The sequence below is a fragment of the Eptesicus fuscus genome, chromosome 11, assembly GCF_027574615.1.
Source record: "Eptesicus fuscus isolate TK198812 chromosome 11, DD_ASM_mEF_20220401, whole genome shotgun sequence".
NCBI lineage: Eukaryota > Metazoa > Chordata > Mammalia > Chiroptera > Vespertilionidae > Eptesicus > Eptesicus fuscus.
In genome coordinates, this window is record NC_072483.1 from 46,079,677 (window position 1) to 46,105,388 (window position 25,712).

Here is a 25,712-nt window from a genome sequence, read left to right on the forward strand (position 1 = left end):
TGTGTGTATGTGTGTGTGTGTGTGTGTGTGTGTGTGTGTGTGTGTAGATAGATAGATAGATAGATATAAATTTTTAAAAGGATTGCTCTGGCCAAATGGCTCAGTTGTTTGGAGCATCATCCCATACACCAAAAGGTTGCGAGTTTGATTGCTGGTCAGGGCACATACCTAGGTTGTTGGTTCAATCCCTGGCCTGGGTGCATAAGGGAGGCAACCAATCTATGTTTCTCTCTAACATTGATGTGTTTTTCTCTCTCTTTGTCTCAAATCAATAAATATATCCTCTGGTGTGGATTAAAAATAATAAATAAAAATAAATAAATAAATAAATAAATGTGTTCATGCTTTGCATTTTGTTCTGGTATTTCTCCTGCCAACTTTATTAAAGACATCTTTCCAGGTCAGAATATATAGATGTACCTCATCCTGACTACTGACTGCATTTGGCAGATACTTAATTTGTTAATCATTTCTTTAATGGTATAACCATTGGGAGAGTGGGCTTCAAGGAACATTCTTATGTGCATATTTCATATTAGTTAGGTTTTTATTTTATTTTGTTTTTGCAGAATAAGCTCCCAAAAATGAAATTTCTGGGTTAAAATGTATATCATTTTATGTTAGGCCTAGAGTTAAAAGCTGACTCATACAGACATGAGCTGAAAGAAGACCTAGCCAGATGAAAGACCTTGGCTGCCTGAAATGTGTTAAACAAGTACAGTCTCTGGGAGAGAACTCCAGACTGAGCAGATGACTGGAACCCAGACTGGGAGAGGTTCCAGCTTTAGGGAGACCAAAAGATCAGCTAAATATGTGACTCCGTGCATTTGTTCAGATCACCAAGAGCTTTCTTGCTGTGAAATTTCTTTCACCTGGGCAACTGAAAGAGGTCATGGTCATAGTGAAAAGAGAGAGAACAGTGAAGACTTTCTGTCGGAAGGGTATGGCTTCATTTCACATTTTTAGCATTTCTATATTAAGTTGAGTAATTTAAATAGACTATCATATAAATAACTAGAGGCCCGGTGCGTGAAATTTTCATGCACTGGGGGAGGGGGGGCGTTCCCTCAGCCCAGCCTGCACCCTCTCGCAGTCCCGGACCCCTCGCTCCTTACTGTCTGCCTGCAGCAGAGGCGGGAGAGGCTCCTGCCTCTGAGGCAGCTCTAAGGAGCAGCAAGAGCCTGGCTTCTGGCTGAGCAGTGCTCCCCCTGTGGGAGCACACTGACCACCAGGGGGCAGCTCCTGCATTGAGCGTCTGCCCCCTGGTTGTCAGTGCACGTCCTAGCGACCGGTCATTCTGCTGTTGGATCAATTTGCATGTTAGGGTTTTATTATATAGGATGGGCTGTCTGGTTGACACTTTCTCTAGAGGGAGTCCCTGACTTTCATTGGAGAATCCTACTAGGTTAGCATTCTCACATGAGGATTCTGGGACAGGACGGAAAACTCTCAATGTTGGCCCGGCCCTCCAGGGGATGTTGTGAGGACTGGCGGATGCCAGGAATCAGGATGCGAATGAGAGGCCAGGCCGCCCATGCATGAGTGCCTGTACAGCCAAGTCGTTTCATGGTTGCCGTTAGGAAAGTTCGCTGGATCCAGTTTCCATGGCTCTCAGCAGGGGAAGCATAATACAAGAGGATAAGGAGCAGATGTTTTTACACGCAGCGCTTCTGAATAATTTCACTCCCAACTCCTGACAGTCAGGTGGTGAGATGTTCCGGAGAACATTTTCAGTCTGAAGAGAGGAATTATTGTTTAGCCTGAGACTTTAGCCTGCATTTTCCTTTCACGTGCCTTCTGCATGAGCGTTCTTAGACCAAGGTTAAATTAAATGTTGAGGCACTTTGGGCACTTACAAATCAATGAACCAGAGACAAACGTATAAATGCTGTAATTGCATCCATTAATTTCTCTCTTTACTCTTTTTCTTAACTCCTGGCATTGGATTATTTATAATACCGACTTTGACTGATTTGAGTGACATAGCATTAAAATCTTAACTTACATTTAATAAGAGGCTGATGGTACTTACGAAGGGTATCTCTCATTTAACATAATTACCAGATATACTGCAGCATATGAATTTTAATGGTTTGAATTGATTTCATCTTCACCTTTTCATTATAGAAACATGAAATAACATCTCCTAATGTTTGACTCATGGATGTTGCCTTACAGTTGGCAAAATAGTGTGCTGCTGTTTGCACAGTTATTTAAGATTCCTAGAGGAGATTAAAGAATCTATATTGTTTTTTCTTTTGGGCAGACTTTCTTATTCAACTTAAGTAGATTTAAGGAGCCTCATATTTTCTTCCAGATACAATGGAAAGGTGCCTAAAATAGCAAGACTTTTAAAGTTATTATTCTGAGGTGCTGGCTGGATAGCTCAGTTAGTTAGAGTGTCATCCAATACATCAAGGTTGCAGGTTTGATACCTGGTTGGGGCACATACAAGAAACAACCTATGAATGTATCAATGGAATAACAAATCGATGTCTCTCCCCTCCTCCCCTTTTTCTCTCTCTCCCTTTTCTTCCTCTCAAATCAATAAACATTTAAAAAAATCTTATTATGAGAACTGCCACAAAATTCAGTATTTGCTAAGTTTTCACACAGCTGGCTAATAGACTTGGATTCTAGTCACGAGTCACAAAAGAAAGAAACTCAGTTTGTTGTAAAAATGAGTGGCTTTGGTTTTGGATTTAATTGAGGGCATTTGCTTAATTGCTGATCACAGGCTCATGCAAAATTATACCTTAATAAGCTGGAGACTAGATGATGTCGGGGGAATTTGGGTTCTTCAGCCAGTTTTTACCTGATTTCCAGCCTCCCCTCCAGCATGCTTTAACAAGGGTGGAAAAATGTGAGGCGAAAGAAAAAATTCACAATGCAGTCCAGTGCCTTTTTATCTGGCCTTGATCCATTCAATTGTTGTTTCAGGGCCCTGTCCCTGTTAGTACACAAAACTTGTAGTTAATAGCAAATGTTTTAGAGATACTACAACTTTTTTTGTTTTGTTTATTTAGGGTTTGTTTGCTCAATTAGAAAGTTTGAGTGTGAGAACTTTTTCCTCACAGCAAAAGTGACAGTCTGCCTGGTCCCTTTGAAATAAAATGCTCTCTTCCTCTTTCTTTGCTATTTCTTGAACTCTGATAACTGAACATTGAATTCAGTATTCTAAGTAACCACTGACTCACTTTCACACTACTGGAAAATTAGCTTTTATTTTACTTTTTCATTTGCCAGATACCATAGATGGGCTGAGGTAGAAGGCAGGTCCAGTTCCCAATAATAAGATAAAACATGTTTTGGGACCAGTGGAATATATAAACCTTTGGAGGTGGAATAATATCGCACATACGGTATATTAACAACTGGTATGTTTATTTAGAAGTAATGTTTTTCCTACTCACTCTCATGAACCAATTTATTCAAAGCCTGCATTTTTGACATCTTGTCTTTAACTTCACTGGATTTACTTTGAAATCACCTAGTGTGATGGCTACAGTATAATCTCTTCACTAAGTCCCATATAAATCTCTTCCATCTAAATTGCATGGACTTCCATGTTTTTGAAGTTATTTCTACATTATGAAGTTATTTCTAAATTTTATTTCAGGCCCTCGCACACAATTCAGACTTATTTTGGGCCCCCTATCTATAGGTGTATGTTAAAGATCTCAAAAATGTAACCATTTTCTGAATTGTTTTTAAAAGAATTTTTTAAAAAGCTTGTTTATAGTGGTATCTAATATGAATAATTATGAGGTCACAACCCTATAATCACTAAGTTTATTAAATTTCTTTGCTTCCTTAAAATAGCTGATTTTATCAGCTGACCTTTTTAAGCATCCCAAACTATCATGAGATTGTTGCAGATTTGATTGTCTTCATCCAGAGAATACTTCTTTGTTCAAAATAAAGTACTTGAGAGAGTATTCTATGACTAAGAGACTGTGTAATATAGAAGAAAATATATGGCAATTCTCTCTTTTGAAGGGAGAGAAAAGAAGTTCTTAGTATATGCGACATAGTAATTAACCAAAGGGTTTTCCTCTTTTTTGCACATCTAGCAAAATTGATTATTTTTTGTTATCTATTCATGTATGTTTTTTAAAGGTGAAAAAAGTAGTAGCAAAGATGTGTGATTTATGGAAGAATAGGGAATTTAAGTAGACTAATGATTATCATATGGTGCTTGTATAACCTTAATAGTTAATAAGTTGTAATCCACGAATAAAATGCCATTATAAAACTACAGAATTAATGGAAAAATAGGACTCCATCCCCTAACCAGGAGAGAAAGAAAAACTAATTACCTCTTACAAGATGTTCATTAATCTCCACTTCTCCAGTGTAGATCTAGCTCTTGACCTTTTCTATCTTAATTTCCATTTAAAGTGGTGTCAAGTATTGTGGCGATATGACAGGAAAATGAGCACAAAATCTGAGGGTAATCCGGTAAATTGGGAAGAGGAGGCCTATATAGGACAAGAGTCTTAATGAAATGACCACAATTAATTCTCCTCTCTTGAGATCTGTTTTGGCTTTTAGCAAGGGAAACATGTGTCAGAAGATGCTGAGAGAGCAGGTGGGCAGGCTGTGATAACCGTTAATTTGACACTTGAATAGCTCTGCAGTTTTCAAGGAACTTGTGTGAGTGTTATTTAATTCCATTGTCACAACAACCTGAGGTACAGATTAAGGAGTTAGAGGGGCTCCCTCCTCTTCCTTGTCCTCTGTTTTCTTTTTAACATTTAAGGGAAGTGAGGCTCTGAGAGGTTATGTAAATTGACCAGGTCACCATGTAGAAGATGGGAAACAGGAAACAGGCCACTTCTCTGGGTATAGGAAAAACACCGGTACCATTGCACTATGTGTGTGTGTTTTTCTATCCCCTGAAATCCTGTTTCTCACTTATTCCTTCTAGGACATGTGAAACATAAGTAGGAATGTGCTTTACAGGTGAGTATCATAGAAATGCTCCCCACGAGTCATTACTTTGTGAAGAAGGGCAGTAAATTCTCATCCTTTCTATATTTTCCTCTCTGCCTGTTTACTCTTGCCAGTAATAAGAATGCAGGTACACTTAAGAACAAAGAAGACATCAGTATACTTTAAAATGAACATTGTCAGAGTAAATCCAACTGCGAACTGCCAGAGTTTATTATCTCATTCTGAAAGGATTCTGAATTTAAGTAGTTTGGTCATTTCCCCCACCCCACATTTTTTAGGTTAAAAAACATTTTTCTCTAGAAATAATATTGGGAAAGAGATCATTTGCTGACGTTCGATTGAGATCTGTGTAACATTTCTTTGAGATCTTTGTATGTAGTTTTATATATATTTGAAAAATTTCATATAGTTTGAGGACCATATGAAAACTTTTAGACCATAAAGTACCCACTTTATTAAAACATTGTCTTGAACTTCACAGGTGCAACCTGGTTGACAGTCTTGGATGAATTGGATTAAATGTCATAAATATTTATTGCATTCTCAGTATGAGCACGAAGTGGAGCTGGGGACATAGGGTTAAGCTCTTTCCCTTTAAGGGAGTTAACACGCTGGTAGTAAGCATAAGAAGAACAAACGTAACTTCAGGGCAAAGGTGGATAAATAAATGCAAAAGGAGAAATAGAAAGGAGCCCTTTCAGGGTTCAGAGGGCGTGCGCACGTCAGGCTGGGAATATCAGGACCAGCCTCACAGTTTGGCGTGGGCGCTGGAGGAAGCATGGTGATAATGGAAGCTTCCATTGGAGAAAATAGAACAAAGACATGGAAGCAGGAAAGTATAGGGTATATTTGAGAGACCAGGACTGACTTCAGAATGGCAGGAAGAAAACAGAGGAGGTGATTGTGAACATGGCACTTTCCAAGGGTAATAAATGTATTTGTGACCATTAGGTGAATTTTGATTTTCTTGGGAATTAGGGTGAAAATTTCTTTTCCTTCAAACATTTTTAAAAGAAGGAAAGAAGGAGGAAAGCTATCTGAGTTTTGAACTTAGAGATATTTAAGCTATGTGAACAAAATACTACCTACATTGACTACTGGTACACTGCTTCTACTGCATCAAACTCAGTTTGACAGAGAGGTGAGTCTTTATTATGTTTTGACCACTTTCCTTTTATCCAGAACTTTCTTGCTACCAAGGACTCAGCCTGTGGGAGAGACACAGAAATCTCTGTCTGGCTCTTGCCCTGTTTCCTCTAGCCCAGTGGTTGGCAAACTCATTAGTCAACAGAGCCAAATATCAACAGTACAACGATTGAAATTTCTTTTGAGAGCCAAATTTTTTAAACTTAAACTTTTTCTAATGCCACTTCTTCAAAATAGACTCGCCTAGGCCATGGTATTTTGTGGAAGAGCCACACTCAAGGGGCCAAAGAGCCACATGTGGCTTGCGAGCCGCAGTTTGCCGACCACGGCTCTAGCCAATCCTCTATTATCCTTTAAAGATATACTTTCACATTTCTTATGAATTAGTTTAGCAAGAGTTTTAATATTTGATGATGCTTTATTTGATATGTGGTTTGAACACAGGGATATTTGCATCTTTATAGCCAATTACTCCTTATCCAAGGGTTTTTGTTTTAGTTTTATCTCTAGTAGTAGAATTTTCAAATATTGGCAACATATATGTGGGGATTTGGAACCAGAATGGGCTTTGGAGTCAGAGTCACTTGCGTAAAAACCTGGCTTCCCCTCATATGAGGCTTTCTGAGACCTCCTTGTCTTGTGAGTTAGTGATGCTCACCTCATTGGGTTGATTGTAACATGCACATAAAAGACTTTAATGCGTCCTAGAGTCCCTTCCCCTTTCTCCTTTCCCTTCTCAGCATGAACTTTAGAAATGACAGTGGTGTCTGCTGAGTCATGGTAAACGTATCCAGCTTCTCACCCTGCAGTTAGGAAATGACCATGCTTCTCTTTGAGCAGGAAACCCTCCACATCTGCATTGTTGCTCCTGTTCATGTGTCCCCTCAGCTTCCAAGGGTTTCTCCTGCTCAGCCACTGGGCATCTCACTCCTTCTTTGAAACACAAGGGCACCTTGATGGCACTGAGATAGAAATACTCTATGTCTTTCTGAGTTGTGCTTATTTGTATATTTCTTCCATCTCACTTCTTGACTGGAGGTACTAGACTTACACTCCTTGTAGGCATCTTGCCATTTCCTTTGTTACCTAATAAAGTGCCCTGTGTTCATTAATCTTGGGGTGGAATTAAATTAATCTGATGCCTTTGTAATGCTCACATATAAACAGTATCCAAGACTAGTTCTTACTTTTCCATGACATGAGGCAAAGTTAACAACCACCCCATCTGTTTACCAATATACTGCAAAACATCTTCAACGTGTCTAGAAACATCCCACCCCAACAGACCTCGTGGATTGATTTCCTCTTCTCTCCAGAGCAAATGTGGAATTATTACCATGGAATCCGAGGCTGCTCTATCAGTTTCTGCACACTCGCTGCCACCCAGTACTTATTACACTTCAGCCTACGCCCTATGATTCAGCCAGGCAGATTGGCTAGATGTACACTCCTTAACAAAGGTGTATAAAAATATCCATTGTCAGCTGACATAACAGGTGGCTTTCTTTACCATCTAGAATTCCATAAAAAATGTTGGCACAGTCTCCCACATAAGGTCAAGGCCTAATCTGGGAAGCAGTATTGAGCCAGCCCTAGTACCACTGTGAGTCTCAATACATCTCATCTCTTTCTTTCCTTGATGTTAACTCATGCTTTAAATTAAAATTAATGTGTATTTATTATCAGTGTTGCATGTTCATTTGCTGGTTGCTTGTTGATCTCTGCTTTTTGAAGACAAAGACCAATGGTGAATTCTCATTAAACAGTCTCCTGTACTAGTGTTCATATACTCCAGCCCTCCCATTTTATAGGGGAGGAAATTGAAACTTCTCAGGCAGACACTAATTTCTGAGTCTTAATGGGGTACCTTTTAAAAACAAATTTAATTCACAGGCCTTATGTTTGCATGCAAATTTGAGCTTGAAAATACAGAAGTAGAATATTTTAAATGGCTTCTAGAAAAGGCAACACAGATCAAGTAAATAAAATTTATTGCCCTTCTAAACCACAAAGTCATAAATACTGTAAATGAAATGCCAAGCCAATCAGGCTGATTTAGACAGGGTTCTGGGACAAAGTCAGTATGCTATGTACATATTTTGATAGTAATGGTAAAACTAAAGAACGTGGTGGTCACAAATACCAAGGGTATTGCATAATGGTGAGCATTGGTTGGTTCTTTTTTTAAAATGTCATTTAAAAAATGTAAGGAAATCAATTTTCACAACCTATTTCAGATCAAGTCACATATAAAAAATCAGTTTAGCAAAAACTAAAGGCCATAGAGGTATTTAATAAACTTATCTCCGAGTGCAACTAAGAAAAATATACTTGAATTTTCTGCCTGCTATATTTATACCCTATAATTTTGGTATCTTCACAAAATGCATAAGTGCTAAAATAATATTGATCCATTGCTAGAAACAATAGCTTTAAATCCAACTCTTTATAGCTTTAATAAATAAATAAAAAATCACCGAGATCAACCTGCCTACGTGTATAGACTTTTTACAGAGGAACGTGTAGTCAGATGACATTTTGGGCCACCCAGAATTATGCAGTGCTAGTATTCCGAGTTTAATTTAAGAATTCAGATATGTTGTTTTCTCCCAGGGAGCAGAGAAGAATAAGTAATTAGTATCTATGCATGCATTGTGGTTATTGGATATGAATTAATTTGAATTCATTAATCTCATGAGTTAACATCAAGGACAGGGGAAAATCTGATCTAGTGAAGTTCAGGGTTTTGGTTATCTGTATGTGCAACAAGAAATGGAGTTTGGGATTTGACCTTGGTTGTCACCTTTTGGGACTTGGACAATATGTGACTCCCAGCCCCAGCTTCTCAGACCTTAACAGGTTAGCACTAAAGAAAAACTATTTCCTATAATACTATGTTTCCATTTCTGTTGCATAGATATTGAAAGAGGAATGGCTGGGCCATGTGGTAAATTTATGTTTAAATTTCTAAGAAACTATCAAACTGGTTTTCAAAGTGGCTATACCATTTTGTATTTCCACCAGCAATGTATGAGGGTTCATTTCTCTACATTCTGGAAAGCACTTGGTATTATCTTTTTTATTATAGCCATTCTAGTAGGAACAAAGTGGTATTTCATTGTGGTTTTTAATTTTTATTTCTCTCATGAATAATGAGATTATCTTTTCATATGATTATTGGCCATTCCTGTATTTTTAGTGAAATATCTGTTCAGAGCTTTTGACCATTTTTAATGGGTTTCTCTTCTATTGTTGAGACTTAAGGATTCTTTATATATTATGGGTGCAAATTCTTTATCAGATATATGACTTACAAACATTCTCTTCCGGTCTGTGGCTTTGTGTCTTTTCTTAATAGTGTCTTTTGAAGGGCAATGAATCTTGAAACATGAATTATGAATTCTTGACATGGAATTAGTTTCCAATAGTTTTCTTCAATTTATTTTATTTTTTTTACCCAAGCTGAGTTTTATAGGACCTTGGGGAGCTGCTGCAATAATAAATCAGTGGTTGGGTTGGTAAGAGTGCCGCCCCTTTGGGAGGTTTTAACATTTTATATGCTTACACAGAGCACTAGTGCTAGAGCTCTAGCCAGCCCTATGTTTACCCAATGCCCATATCTGTTTACTTCACAGTTCCTATTTAGGGTATGGCTATCAAGGGTGACTTCAAGTAGAAGAAGTTATCTTGGATGGTTGGTTTTGTCCTGAGGATAGTCTGAAGGTTTCACTCTTTCAGGTCCAGGAATAGGACTGCTCCTTTTTTATTTCTCTCCTTCTCTTTGCCTCCTCCAGCACTCATTCCTTTAACCTTTTGCACTCGGATGTTGAGATTAAAATTACTCTTTGAATGTATCAATAATTTGAAATATAAAAAAATCCAAATAAATAAGTTTGCATGAAAAGAAACTCCAGTTTTTTATTCTACTGCCGCACTTTGTAATATCTGGGGTATTTAAAAAATTAAATCCCGAGTAGAATAAAGGAATCGAGAAAAAAGCAAGCGAGTGCAAAGGGTTAAAACTTTTGTTTTCCTCTCAAGACTAGCCTTTATGATGTAAAAAAAAAAAGGGGGGGGGGATATAGAGGAGAAAATGGAACATAAGAACTAGCTATAAAAGTCCCTGGAAGCAATTAGGTGGCCCTATTAGCCAGCGGATGGGTGGTATTGCTATTGGTGAGCTCAGGCAAGTTGCTTGATCTTTCCATAGTTCCTTCCACATCTCTAAAATGGGAGTAATAACAGTATCTACTTGTGAGGATTCATGAATTAGAGCATGTAAAGTGTTGAGAAGTGTATGTGTTGGTAATGACTCAGTAAGCATTAGCAGTTATTATTCTTGTTGTTATTGTTAAGTGATAGGCACAGCTTTAGTATCAGACATCCTGGATGACAACTTGAGTTTGGTTCCCTGCTCCTCTATTACATAGTATCGATATTCCAGGAAAATTGTAAATACATGCTATTTTTATCATTTGAATTGTTTTCTTATTATCAGATGCCATCATTTATGAGATGCTTTGAGTGAATGATTTGCTACAGTGACTCTAGTTCTAAATTTCTTACTTTTTGCCTCTACACATTCCCACCTCCCACTTCCCATGCCCTTCCTCCTTTCTTTACACATTTTCTTTTGTTTTTTTTTTAATATATTTTATTGATTTTTTACAGAGAGGAAAGGAGAGGGACAGAGAGCTAGAAACATCGATGAGAGAGAAACATCGACCAGCTGCCTCTTGCACACCCCCTACTGGGGATGTGCCGGCAACCAATGTATATGCCCTTGACCGGAATCAAACCTGGGACCTTTCAGTCCGCAGACCGACGCTCTATCCACTGAGCCAAACCGGTTTCGGCTCTTTACACATTTTCAAACTTAAAAAGCCTATGATCAAGACTTTGACAATGTGATAAATATTTTGTAATAAATATTTCTGATTGTTTCTCAAAGTGTGAACATTGATATACCTTTACTAATATTTTTATTTGGAAAGAAAAGGGAAATATAAGAATATAGTTATTCTTTTTTAAATCCTCACCCAAGGATATGTTTATTGATTTTAGGGACAGAAAAGGAGAGAGGGAGAAAGGGAGAGAGGGAGGGAGGGAGAGATGGAGGGAAGGAGGGAGGGAGAGAGAGAAAGAGAGAGAAGACACTGAAAATTGAACCTGTGACCTTTAGTGTATAGGACAATACTCCAACCAACTGAGCCACCTGGCTGCAGCAAGAATAGACTTACTCTTATATTCTTGACATATTCAAACATTCTGATAAATGTTTATGTCAAGAATTCTTTATCCCAAGTTTTTTTCTGGTTCTGAAAGGTATAAGAATGGGCCCTGCCAACGCCAGCTTCCGTCCCCATGAGCTCTGCTTTCACTATTCCACTAACAGTGAAGTGATTTCCAGACTCTTAATATAGTCCCTTTCCCTTGTGTTGTAGCCACTGATGCCCTGTCCATTTCTTCTTCCCTATTTCACTGCAAAAGTCTTCAGAGGATTTGGACATTGGGGAGACTACTGGGCCCAATGGGAATTTCTCTTAGGTCTGTGTTCTGCCTGATTCCCCGCTGCATCTCCACCCCACCACTCCCTCACTGCAGCTCACCCAGGGAAGGAACAGGGGGTGACACCATCTCCTCTTTAACAAGAACGCCAGACCTGATGTCAGGAGACTGAGCTTTCCAGGCACTTTTCCCTAGTGACAGTCAGGCTTGATGACGTTGACAAAGAGGTTACCGTCCGGATATTGTCACAAGCTGGGAGTGTGGACAAGAGAAGATGAATGACTTCTTAGAACAGATGAGGCTTCCTTAGGTTCGCAGCAGTAGCCCAGCAAGAAACAGCTTCATAGATCAGCTCCTTAAGGAAAGGACCATGACTTACTCATATTTATATCCCCAGCATCTAGTAATAGGTCTCGGCATTTAATAAATTCTCAATATATCTTCCTTAGTGAATGGCCATCTGTTTGCTCGCATAATTACAAATAGAATTTCTTTGATTTGATTTCTATCCGTTTTTGTTGGGTGGACAGTTTCCAAGAACTGAGCAAGAGTTCATTAGGTCATTAGACAATAAGGGTGAAATTTTACCCATGCGAATTCCATGCCTCGGGAAAGCAGAGAATTCCATCCTGGCTTGTTCATGCAGCTTTGAGAGTAAGATTAGGAATAAAACCTCCCACCCATCTCTGCCACATACAAAAGTAAAAAGCTCAAATCAAAGATTGTGAACTAGTGGCTCCCAGTTAAATCCAGCCTGCAAGAAGTATTTTGCTTGGCCCGTATGATGGTTTATTTTTAATTGAATTAATTGCCAACATTTATTTTAAAAAATCAGATTTCATGTAAAATATCTAAAATATCAAATTGCCGGCTTTCTCTGAAAAAATGGGAAAAACCTGAGTTTGAGTTTGCATTCTTCCTTGACATTTGACTGGGTCTTATTTCAATGGAGGTATTGAAATGGCCACAGCCCCCAGCACTGCCTGTCACATTGCCAGCTGGAGACTGAGTGCCAGTTGCCATCCAACCAGTACTCAGAGCTAAGCCTGACCACCTCCTGGTCTGCCCCTCCTGCCTGTTCCCCACAGGACTTAAGTTTTCAGCTCATTGTTTAGAGTCTTTGGGTTTAAAGGTTTTAGATGATGACCTTGGAGATTAGATACTTAATTTTGTGGCTATCAAATATCTGAATGCAAAGGAGTTTAAGAACCCATGAATAAACATAACTCATTTTGTTCTTCCGGAATGTTCTCAGTGGTTGATTTCTTCACGTATCATCCCTAATTTGTAAGCCACATTGCCATGGAAATTCATGGCTGTACTTTTCACTTCCCAGCTCTACGAAATCTCTTGACATCTTCAGAGCCCCTTGTACAATGTGCAGATATAGTGTAGTAGCAATCTCAAATGGCTTTGTAGCATTAAATATTAAATAACTTCAAAACTGCAAACAAGGGAAAAAATCAGAAGTCAGCCAAATCCTGACACATGAATTTAATAAGTAGCAACAGAGAGTCTCTCATTTACATGACCTACTGCTTAACCGCTTTAGCAGAATGAAGGCCTTCTCCACACTTGCATCTTCTTCAAATCTAACATGAAATAGCTGTCCTTGAGTCATGCTGTAGTTTAATAGTCTCTCCAACCATGGGCACTGCCCGTACAGTTAATTATAAAACCTAGTTCAGAAACCATGTATTGAGTGCCTGACATATACCTGCTATATAAAAGTAGTAATTATAGCCCTGGCCGGGTGGCTCAGTTGGTTGGAGTGTCATCTGTACACAGCCTTCCTATGTTAGTCCTGGGTAGATCTAAAGGTCGTGGGTTTGATTCCAGGTCCAGGGGCATACAGGAGGCAACCGATGGATGTTTCTCTCTTACATTGATGTTTCTCACATCCATGTTTCTCTCTGCCTTCTTCTCTCTCTGTAAATCAATAAAAACATACCCTTGGGTGAGGGTTTAAAAAATAATAATGATAGTTGAGTTATTGAACACCTGTCATGGGTTGAAATGCTATTGTGTACACTTTATAGGTTTCATTTCATTTAATCTTCACTCCAACCCTTTGAAGTAGGTGTTATTATCTTCACTTTATAGATGAGGTGATAGAGGCACAGGGAGTGCCCCAAATCACCCAGATGGAGTGAAACTGTAAATACAGTGTTCCCACCCAGGCCCTGTGAACACAGCCTCCCTGTGTTAGTCCTGGGTAGATCTAAGACGCAGATTTATCATACAGTGCCAAAAAGCCAACTGGTTGTTGGTCACATAAAAGATAACTAGAATATAGATTAGCTCCATATTAGAACAGTATATTCATGGGGACAAACATTGCTGCCTTGGGAAGTGGAGACCAGAGAAGACTTCAGAAAGATCGTGATAAGTTGAGGATATGGAAGGCAGCCGTGACACCTGGGTGATAATATTTGTAGGCAGTACATGGAGACAACTAGGTATTCATTATTTCCAAACTGAGGCTTAAGTTAAGGTTAAAACAAAAACATATCATCAACATATGTTGGATCAGGAATGAGATTTGTCAAGTCGCCTTAAAGCTGATTCTAGGCTTGGTTGGGGCAACATTTGATTAGCTTCCCCCAGTTAAGGAAAGGATGGGAGCACAGAGATGCGCTAGGTCCCCCATCGCAGAGGACCTCTGAGAGATAGTGTGGCTGCGTGTATTAAAGTACTGGGGAAAAGAAGCTCTGTCTTACAGAATGGTAAGACTTGTTCTTTGATGAAAGTGCCTTAGGCCCATCTCAAGATCACCTCTTCTTGTTCTGTTGCTATGTTTTGCAATCAGTCACTTGATTATACTCTGGATTTCTGTATAGATTTGCCTATAGGAATAGAAACTCTCATTCATGCCAAAGAAAATATTCTGGACTGAGTTGCTGTTCTCTTTCTTATAACTAAGTTAATCAGTTGTTATCCTGGCTTAAATGTCTGTCCATGGAGCTCAGCAAAGCCCAGCCCACTCTTTGAGAAAAAGATGAAAACTACATGTGCTGGATTAGAGCAGAGGCTGATGGGATGGAGCAAAGGGAATACGTGAAAGGACTATTCCCAACGTAGAACCTGAGATTTGATGACTGATTAGAGGTAGGGGTTTGAAAGAGGAGGAGGACTCAAGGGTAGGAAACTGAGTGGATAATAATGTCCTTGACAGACATGGAAGGCAGAAAAAGAGTGGATTTCTGGAAGAAAGGTCACAAATGTTTGGTTTTGGATTTTCAGTCCAAAGTGCCTGGGTTGGTGAAGAGCTCCTGCGTTTGGGTATCCAGGGTTGTGAAAGCAGGTTAGACACAGCATACAGTGAGTGGGTGAGTTCACCTAGAGGGAGCATGGGGATTGAGGGGGCTGAGGATGGAACCCTGGTGATCACTGACATCAGAGAAGAGCAAGGGTGTCTGTGCAAGAGGCAGGAGAGACAAAAGAGGGAAAGAGCAAAGTAGCTGGGATTCAAGCAAAAAAAGAATGGCCAGTTTGTCAAATATTGCAGGATGGAAGTGTGGCTTAGACTTGAAGTGTAAGAGTTTAAAGAGACCTTAGAGGTCTGATTGCTTCCTCAGAAGAGAGACTTGAACTCGCCCAAGATCACCCTGAGAGCATCAGGTGATGATCACATTGCTTCCTGATTGGCAGTCTTGCGCTTATCCCATTGTTTCATGCTGCTTATTGTTTTCTAAGTACAGCAGGTCCTCAAATAACATCACTTCATTCATCATTGTTTTGTTATAATGATGACATGAAACTTAGCTCTTATTTATATCCATTAGCCTATGGTAAAATTGGTTTCATTATACATCATTTTGCTTAAAGTTGCAGAACCTATCAACAGTGTTAAGTGAGGACTTACTGTATAGCTTTACAGTTGGTATGTAATACTGGCTGGTATGAGACATCATGATGCTACTTTAAAGTGGGCAGCTCAGCACAGCTGGCGTGGCTCAGTGGTTGAGCATCGACCTGTGAACCAGTAGGTCAGGTTCTGATTCACGGTCAGGGCACATGCCCGGGTTGTGGGCTCAATCCCCAGTGTGGGGCTTGCAGGAGGCAGCCGATCAAAGACCCTCTCAACATTGATGTTTCTCTCTCTCTCCCTCTGCCCTCCTCTCTGAAATCAATAAAAATATATTAAATAAATAAATTAATTAATTAATTAAATAAAGTGGGCAGCTCAGGAGCAGTTAAGATCTTGTTCCCCGGCACATGTCATTATTTTGTCTCAAATAAACTCTTATAAAAATTTTAAAAATATAATGAAAAATGTAAAAGCTAAGCGGGCAGCTCAGTCTCATTGGGTACTCATGCTTGTAGTGAAAAGTGGGTCCTTGCTATTTAGAACATGAGCAGTAGGTGCTGCAGTATGAATAGAGCTGGTAAGTAGGAAACGCATTGCTCTTTCAATCAGCATGAACTCAACATGCCTCCAGCCCTTCAAGAATTGCACTGTGTGTGTTGTAACTGAATTCAATTTTATGAGATGGCTATTCTCTTATGAAAAAGTGTGGGTTTCTGGTGGAACCCTCAATGATGACAATTGTCAGTCTGATTATGTCCCTTTCTTTGTAAGAGGAAGGAGTAAGAACATCATCTTCCCAAATAGTAGCTATTAGAGCAGAAACCTATGTACCTATATTTGTTTCCAGTTGGAAGACCCTTGGCATTTATGGATTTAACTTATATACATATGTATACACATGTGTGTGTACATACATATATACATACATACGCATAGCTAAGCTTTTACATCTATGTGTACACAGACAACTGAAAAATCCAGGAGGAGAGTATGGTGGTGAACCGGCTGAAGGAGATGGGGCGTGATAAGAGATGGGTGGGTATAGCTGGGAAAAAAGATTAGAAAAAATAGCCCAGGAGGCGAGACATAATTTTAAATGTTTGCATTATGAGACTGGTATGCTTGGTCCCCATTTTCAGATGAGGAAACTCAAGAAATTTTATACTAGTCACTAGAGGCCTGGTGCACGAAATTCATGCACGGGGGGAGGGGTCCCTCAGCCCGACCTGCACCCTCTCGCAATCCGGGACCCCTTGGGGGATGTCCAACTGCTGGTTGTCGGACATCCCTCTCGCAATCTGGGACTGCTGGTTCCTAACTGCTTACCTGCCTGCCTGCCTGCCTGCCTGCCTGATTGCCCCTAACCACTCTGCCTGCCTGCCTGATTCGCCCCTAACTACTCACCTGCCTGATTGATCACCTCTAACCACTCGCCTGCCTGCCTAATCGCCCCTAACCGCCTCTGCCTTGCCCCTGCCGCAGCTTCATCTGGAAGGACGTCCGGAATGACATCTAGAAGGTCGTTTGGCTGTCCAGTCTAATTAGCATATTATGCTTTTATTATTATAGATAGGCAGGATGTAGGGAAAAGTGAAGGTCTGCACCCATATCTCTGTACAAGGTTTGCTACTCAGTCTCACGTCCAGTTATGAGATACAGAATGGAACCCGTGGCAGAAAACTGACACCAAACAGGACAGCAGAAAGGGAGAGATTAATTTCTGTCTTAAACTCAAAAGTACATACATTTTTGAAAACTTAAGTACTGTGAGATCCTTGTTTCCTGATTCCCATGCAATCACAGCATCATGCTGAACAAATAACTCTTTGTCTTCAGTCTGCTTTCAGATAAGAAAAAACAAATTACATAGAGACTAGGAAAGCACTTGATGTTCAGGGGACATGTAACATTCTTTTGACCTAAATGATAATAAATATTTGGCTGCTTTTGCCTCAACCACACACTTAAGAATTGGGACATCTGCAGATGCAGGCTCCAGAGTCATATTCACTAAATTTATTTTTGGCAACAGAAAAGAAATTTTGGTTTTATTTTCCTTTTCCCTTACCTAATTGAAAAAAGGGCCCCTTATTTTTTTCTGATTTCTACAACTTGAGTGTAAATGGACTTGAAGCTCACAATCATAAGCTTAGTCTATATTCAGGGGACTTCAGAGAGCAGTGAGGTAGTTTATAGGCAGAATGACCTAACAGAAGTATAATTTGTGGACCTTGCTTTTGAGCAGATGTATTTTGAGTAGACTATCGGGAGACTAGGGCTGGTGTTGGATAGACTGACGAGAAGGACAGATACCGGTGATGCTGAATTCTACCTGGCTGGGTGGGTGCTTGACAAGGAGAGAATAGGATGGATCTCAATAAAGAATTAAAGAAGGAATCAATACATGGACAAAGCATAAAAAGACACCATATCCAAATTAAAGTAGTTAATTTGAAGTAGTTAAATTGAAGAAGCTGAGCACAATAGATTAGAACTAAGTATAAAATGCATATGATATCTGAAACACTTCCAAAGGCAATTTAGCCTTAGATGCATGAATGTAATGATAGGAAAAGAATAAAATTAATTATGATACTTAGAAAGGGATGCTTTAGGTCGATGGCATAAAGAACAAGTCGTTCATGGTTTCTAGATGTGAGAGAAGGGAAAGACATAGCCACTTAATGTGTTTTTAGTGAGCATATTTTTTATTCACACTATCTTTTATAATACAATTTTAAATGCAGGGACTAATATAACAAAGACACACTCAGCTCTATCTTATCCTGTTTTAAAGGACTAAAATATTACCAAACCAGTTGAAACTTCCTGAATACCCCTTCTCGGTCTCTTCTGTCTTCTAGAGGTAATCTCTATCCTGAATTTGGGGGTTATATTTCCTTTTTTATTTTTATGCTACATGTATCTATATATGTGTATGTTTGTATTCATGAGATATAGCATTGTTTTGCATATTACCAAACTCTACATAAGTACTTAGTCAATTTTTTAAATCAGTGATTTAGTGAAGACTGTTCGGCTCAAATGAAGTTCACAGTTAGCCTGAGAATGAACAGTGAACAGGTTTGACTTAGCTCCAACCTCAGCAACTTTGCTTTGATGTCTGTTGCTTCTCAAACAGAGAAACACCCGAGCCTTCAGCAAATGAGGAAAACTGTTTGGAATCACAGAGTTAATTATTGATGGAGATAGAAATAGTTCAGGAAATGTTTACTTTGAGACTGAAATTCAAGTCTGTATATTCCGTGCATGGATGAGTAACACATTTTCCCCTAGTTAGAGTATTTCATTGGACTCCTAATCTAATGGAAGTTTAAAAGCTATCCTGGGAATTTAGATTATATGTCAGAGTTTCTAAAAGAATTTTTCATTTCTTATGCATGTTTTGTACAGAATAGTTGGTAAAATTATGTTATGTACTATTTTGCTTAAAATTAAATAAATGAAGGGAGCACTCATACCTTTAGTAAAAATTCAGGTGTCAATTTAGGATCTATGTCACACACACACACACACACACACACACACACACACACACACACACTGTTTGCAACCCAAGTCAGAAGTCTGTGCCTGTAATCAAAGATGAGATTTTAAAAATATGAGATAAAGAGGTAAGGAACACATCATCAGAGAATAGCAATGATTTTCATGTGGCAACATTTAGACAAGGTGACTTCATGGAATAACTAGCATTTGTCATAAATCCCGAGGGAGAAGTAGTGTTTTAGCAGGTACAGAGGATGAGTGGCTAAGACAGAGAAGGGCCCCCTGGGTAATTACTGTTGACTTTAGTTGACAAGCGCAGTATGGTTCCAACTGCCCTGGTATTGAGAAAAAGAACCAGTGCAGTCCTTCCTATGTCCAGTTTTGCAAGCAGCCAGTTTCCATGCAACAGGAAAGAGACCCTTAGTAGGTAGTGCCCATGAATGTTTCCTCGATTAGAAACACCATTTTAGCTGAGTGCATTGTCTTTAATTTTCAGGTGTATCAAATCAGGAAGAGGCAACATAGCCTCATGGTGGAGAGCCAGGATACTGGAACCAAACTGCCTAGTTTCCAGTCCTGGCTCTCGCTCGCCTGGCTACCTAGGTGACATGTATCAAATTGGTAAACTGCTCTGCATTTGTTTTCTCATCTGAACAACAACAAAAAGCGATAATGACAATAGTGCCGACCTTGTTGTGTTGGAACAGTTGCACTAAATGATTTCCTATTTGTAGTGCTTAGAATAGCACAGAAGACACTCCAGAAATGTCAGTAAAATGGCCCATGTGCTCGCCCTGCTCTCTCTAGAATGTTTTCTGAGTTGAGTTCAGGGGTCACTCTGGATGTTTTCCCCTTGCTGCCACTTTATTTAGAAATCGGGGGTCCCTGTACAATTTGGGTGACATCTAGCCACAAGACGTAAGACCTCAGCTCTCTGATTTCCTGCTTTTTTTATGGCACATTTTATGGGTCTTGATTTACACAAAGAGCTGTTTCAGCCTTGTTGTGTAAGGACAATAAACCAAATTCTGTGGGTGGGAGTTTTTACTACCTTTTATTTAATTTCTCAGGTTGGATGGATAGTAAAGGTTTCCATGTCCAAACAAATGCAGTGGAACACACTGACTTCTCTAAGTCCAAGGTGCACTTTACTTCTGTGGGATCTGAGAGTAGGCATTAGATTCAGTGCTATGCTATGCTTGTGTCCTGGTTTTGCCAACTAGCAACAGTGTGGCCTTGGGCGAACTAATCCCTCGGTCTCTGTTTCCAATGGAGCGGCAATTTTCAGCTGGTGTGCTGTAGGTAACATACTGTTGTGCCATAGGAATTTTTAAATCATATAGTACCTGACTGTTTAGTTAGTTAGGGGCACTGACCTTTTCCCTTAGATTGTCAAATTAAAAAATGACAACAGCCAACATAACAATAGCTGTGCAGTGTGAATGAATCAAAATTATACCTATTTTTTCGGTCAGATTGGCAAGAAATACATTTTTGGGTGTGCCACAGACTTGTAGTGATTAGTTTATATGTGCCATGAGATGAAAAAGGTTGAAAATCACTGCAGTGGAGGTTCCTCCCTTGCAGAGTCCGTTCCTCCTCTGGAGTCTTCCTGGGATTGCATGGTGCTTTCTCACTCATGTGGGATCTAATGAACAAAATAAAGCGATAAACCTCCACCAACAGCTCAGGATCCAGCTGCTCCTTCTGCTAATCAGACTGACAAGGATCTTCTGCTTCCTAGGCTCCAGAATCGGGTGGTTGTTCCCATTCCTGTTTTCTGTGTCCTTATGAGTTTACTAGAGGCCCGATGCACGAAATTCGTGCATGGGTACGGTCCCTAGGCCTGACCTGCGATCAGGGCCATCTTCCCCAGCTGCTGGCAGCTGGCCCCGCCCCCCCGCCACCACCCACCCCCAGGTCCTTGCTCACCATCGGGTCATGGGAGCCTGCCAGCTAGGGTGAAGGACCGAAAGGTTGGCTGTTGCCACCAGTTGCCCTCTGTGTGTGGGGAGACTGGCAGGGTGGGGGCCCTGACCTGGCGCTGCCCACCTCCGCCGCCACTCACCCCCTGGTTCCCCATTCCCCATGGGGTGATTGGGGCCTGCGTGCTGGGGGCAGCTCCTGCTTTGAGCATCTGCCCCCTAGTGGTCAGTGTGCATGATAGCGACTGGTCGTTCTGCCATTTGGTTGATTTGCACATTACCCTTTTATTATATAGGATGCTTTCTTAACAGAATCCCTCTTCTGACTGCTTAGTGCTACATTCTTAGGGGCACAGAAGTAAATGCATGCATTCAATTGGCATCTTTAACCAGGAGTCATCTTTACATTTTTAAAGGAACATTCTTTTTTTTTAAAGCTATATTGTTGAAAGTATTACATATGTCCCCCATTTTACCACTTTGACCTCTTCTAGCCCGCCCGTGCCCCCCAACCCCAGGCCTTCACCACCCTATGGTCTGTGATCACTTACCCTTTGAGACAGCATGAAGGGACCTGGAGAGTATTATGCTAAGAGAAATAAGCCAGTCAGAGAAAGACAAGTGTCACATGATCTCACTCCTGTGTGGAATCTAATAAACTGATGAACAAAATAGATCCAGAGACATAGAAGCATGGAACAGAGTGTCGAATCTGAGAGGGAAGGTGGGGGTGGGTGGAAAGAGATCAACCAAAGAATTTGTATGCATACATGCATAATCCATGGATAAAGGAACATTCTTTAACTATATTTTTTGTCATCATAGCAATGATGTCTTTCAAAATTTCCCTGTAAAATAATAAATTTAGTGGTTCCTTTCTTCATCCCCTGTTTTCATTAATATGTGAGGATTCATTTCTTCATTGTTGTTGTTACATATTTTATATTAAATTATTCCTTAAGAACAATAGTATTTAATTTGACAATGAAATATAGGGCAATTATTTATGTTGCTAACCATAGTCCCTGATCCTTTTATCCTAAAGTTATATTTTTTGAATTCTTAATTTTTATTTGTATCTTAGTGGCTTGGAATTGGTCTAAGATTTTTAAGGAAAGGTTAATGAGTAATGAGTTTTCAGAGCCTTTAAATATGGAAGACTATTTTTCATTTTCCTTTACAAGTGAAAGACAGTTTGGTTGACAATAGCTTTCTTTGAGTGAGTATTCTCTTTCTTCTGTAGTTTAGTAATACACAGGAGAAATTTAAGAGCAACTGGACATTTGTTCCATTCATGATGACTTATTTTCATTTGATTTGTGTGTTGACTTGTTTTGTTTTCATGACTGAATACTAAAGGACTCTTATTTAATTTTAATTATAGGACTCAAAATTTTTGTCAGAATGTGGCTTTGAATTGTATATTGTTTGGAATACAATTTAGTCTTTTTTTTTCAGTTTAGTTTTTTAAAATTGTGTCACTGATTATTACTTCTATTTCAGGTCTTCACTTGTGTTTTCTCATAAACAACTGTCATTAGACAGGTTTTTCTGATCCTTCACCTATTGATGTTCTTTCACCTATTGGTTCTTTACTACCGGCCTTATGTGGGTGTTTATCTTTTACATCAATGATTTAATTTACATAGTATGTATCTACTTCCCCCCACCCAAGTGGGTAAAAATTCTGTCTCTTCATTTTCAGTTTCTTTATTTCACCTGCAATCTCTTTTTATCTTAACCATCAGTCCTTATTGATTTATGGTTTTCCGATTTCATTTTTCAGGGACATCTTTTCTTGTATCATATTAACAATGCCAAATACTTTTTAAAAATTTACTTCTAATTCATCTAAGAAGTCATTTTTAGGAGACAGTTCTTCGAATCTTTAGCATGCTCTTTTCTTTCCATACTTACTTATGCAATACTTCTTAATAGACCTATCCTGATATTGATCTATTATTTTCATTATTCCTTCATTTGGGAATATCCACCTAGACCTGCTCTCAGAAAGGGTGCCTGGCTTGCTCTTGGCCTCACTCTCTGTCCTCTATTCACCAGTAATAGTCCCTTTCTTAGATCTGTAGCAGGTTATAGACTCTGCTACATTCTTGATAAACTAGAAGAGTTTTATCTAAAGCAACTATCTCCAATGCCTTGTTCTCTGTTACCCTGTATATGGATTATATAAGACTCTAATACCCAGAATGCAATGCCACCATATCATCTTGTCCATAATTCTGTTTTTTTGCAGGATACTAAGTACTTCACTTTCTTCACACTCATTGTTTGAAAGTAGCAGTCACTACTTGATGGGATGGGGGGAGTCTCCTGCTTCCTCACAAAGCATCATTCAGGACAGAGAGCTGACTAGGTTTCTGAATGATACATATTTTTGTATTTTTGTATAAGATGGCAGAAAGTGGAGAAAGGGAGATTTTCCTTCCCCCTTCAAGATTCATAGCTTGTTTTTTGTTGCCTTTTATTACATTTTTAAAATCTAATTTATTCTTTTTTTCTGCTGTAAATGTTTTTTCTCTGATTTTTGGAATAGGTCAAAGGTTATTCCCTCCTTTTTGTGGTTAGATACTTTTGTGGGAGTTTGGGAGAGGCTTTTGGGGCCTGGGTAGCTAGACACCATTTAAAACTTTAACTTGTGTGAAACTACACAATTTTTAAAAACTACTTTCTGCATGTGGCAAAATGCTCGAAAATTTTGCTTTCTGCAGACATTTTATGCAAATAAACTTTTCCTTGTAAATATTCATCACAAGTTGTTATTCAAATGATGAAGGCATCTGTGTTTCTGTAATAGAAACTATGCATTATGAAAAATGGGTCATTTTTTGCGATGAAATAAAAATGTAGATACATAAGTTATTGTAAGAATTCCAGTGATTTCCATAAATTTTTAATTTTACATAAAAACTGCCTTGTCACTGCCTATTAATAAGTCTTAGAGTTTGAAGCAGCTGTTATAAATTATTTTATCAAGGAGTTGCAAATTCAGTTGCCTTCAGGGGCCAGAAAAGTGACCTGCAAATTCATGAAATAGGTTGGATTAATATAAAGGGATTGAGAGAGACTAGAGAGAAGTGGGGATTATTTCTGCTATCAAATCCTTGGGCCACCAGTATAACATCAAAAGCAGTATAATATAAACCTACTCTCCCATTATAGAGATAGAACTGAAGTCAAGGGATATTAATAGATCTGTCCAAAGTATGGAGACTCTATGTGTCTTAACCAGAAGCAGCTACATAATTTGCAGGGCCCAATGCAAAATAAAATGGGACCCCTTGTTCAACGGTGATTAAGAATTTCAAGATAGTGACAACAAAGCATTAAACCAAGCACAGGACTCTATGTGACTTGTACAATTACATGCCCTTGAAGCCATCCCTGAAGTTCTAAGCTCTTCTCTAAGTGTAAGTTCTGACCTTAATTTCAGAATGTTTGGAGAGTCACTCAACCCAGGAACAAAACTCTGAGGGACACTTGTGTCTTCAGTTGGGTCTTACTGTCTCTTACTTTAAGGTAGCTGTCATTTCTTCCAGAAAATTTTGTCTATAACTTGAACCACCTCCTAAAATAACCTTTTCCTTTTCACCTTATTTGAAATGTTTACACAGTTTGCAAACACAAAAAGCAATTTGCCTCCTGACAAATTGAAGTTGACTAGTAACTTTCTCCTTTGAGTTAATTTACAAGTTATAACTTGAAGTACCTTTAACAGCATTAATAACATAACCTAAGGAATGCTATTTAATGAAATCTAGCCAGCTTTTAAGGATAAGCTATTCACACTCAGAAAACATACGAAATAAAATTGGGAATTGAGTACTAGCGTAAGAGTGTAGTCTCATGTGAGCTTCAGTTAAGGCAAGTTAATATCTGAATCAGAATTCAAAAATATCTTATGTAGCTTCATATTGTTGAAATGTATCCCTTCATGGACGATTAACAAGAGGACATTCACATGGGGGAAAAAGACGAAAAGACGATGAGCAAATGGGCAAGGAAATTTCAGTTGTGAATATAATTACTAATATTTAAAACATTTGCAGTAAGCTATGCACATGAGTGTATGTGTTCAGCTAGCATTGAAATTGCTCATTAAGTTTAATCTCGGTTTGGGGCAGGGGTGGAGGTGGTGGGTAGCAAATTTCATGGATTTTTTCACTCATGTATATCAGTAAATGCTGTGAAATATAAAAACTGAATGTCATAGAATTTTTTTAACCTTCTACAGGTGGAGATTTTCATTTTACCTTTACGTATTTACCTATGGAGTCCGGTTCCTGAAAAAGGTACGATCTGCTAAGTTACTTTACATAATTCTTATGTAACTGTAAGCTTAGATCTCGGTTTTTTCTGTTTTTGTTTTTTTTTCTGTATGACAGTTGTAATATTTTAAACAATCATAACAGGCTCCCTACGAATTGCTTGTATATTTTTCTTTGACTTAGAAAAATATTTGCAGTTGATTCTTTATAGTAAGTAATTTTTAGGCAGATTCCTAACATACTTTCGTAAATAATTTGTTTTTCCGGTGAAAAGGTGTTGCTAAGTCCTCTAACCACTCTAGTTGGTTATTTATTACTTGTGGGCTTCAGAGCCTTATAAAAATCCATCTGAGGCTTGAAAGAAGTTAGTTTGCACATCACACAACTTGAAAAAAAATCAGTTATGTACATTATCATTGTAGTCTTCACCAAAAGAAATTATATTTTAATGTCTTTATAGTTATTAACAGGGTAACATCGACTGCTGGTGGAAAATTCAGTTCCTTTCATAGATTGTTTCCCCTGCAGCTTTGCAATTCCTGCATCTTTGAAAGCAATTTCCTGAGGCTG

The 25,712-nt window shown here is 38.9% G+C and overlaps 1 protein-coding gene across 2 annotated transcripts in view; it reads left to right on the top strand.

Annotated features, from left to right (window-relative positions):
• Positions 1 to 25,712, top strand: part of CERS6 (ceramide synthase 6) — a 257,579-nt gene that overhangs the window by 113,324 nt on the left and 118,543 nt on the right. For both annotated transcript variants that reach the window (XM_008138608.3, XM_008138609.3), the window contains exon 4: positions 25,109 to 25,166. In XM_008138608.3, the coding sequence (XP_008136830.1) occupies positions 25,109 to 25,166 (58 nt within the window). The remainder of the gene's footprint in view (positions 1 to 25,108; positions 25,167 to 25,712) is intronic.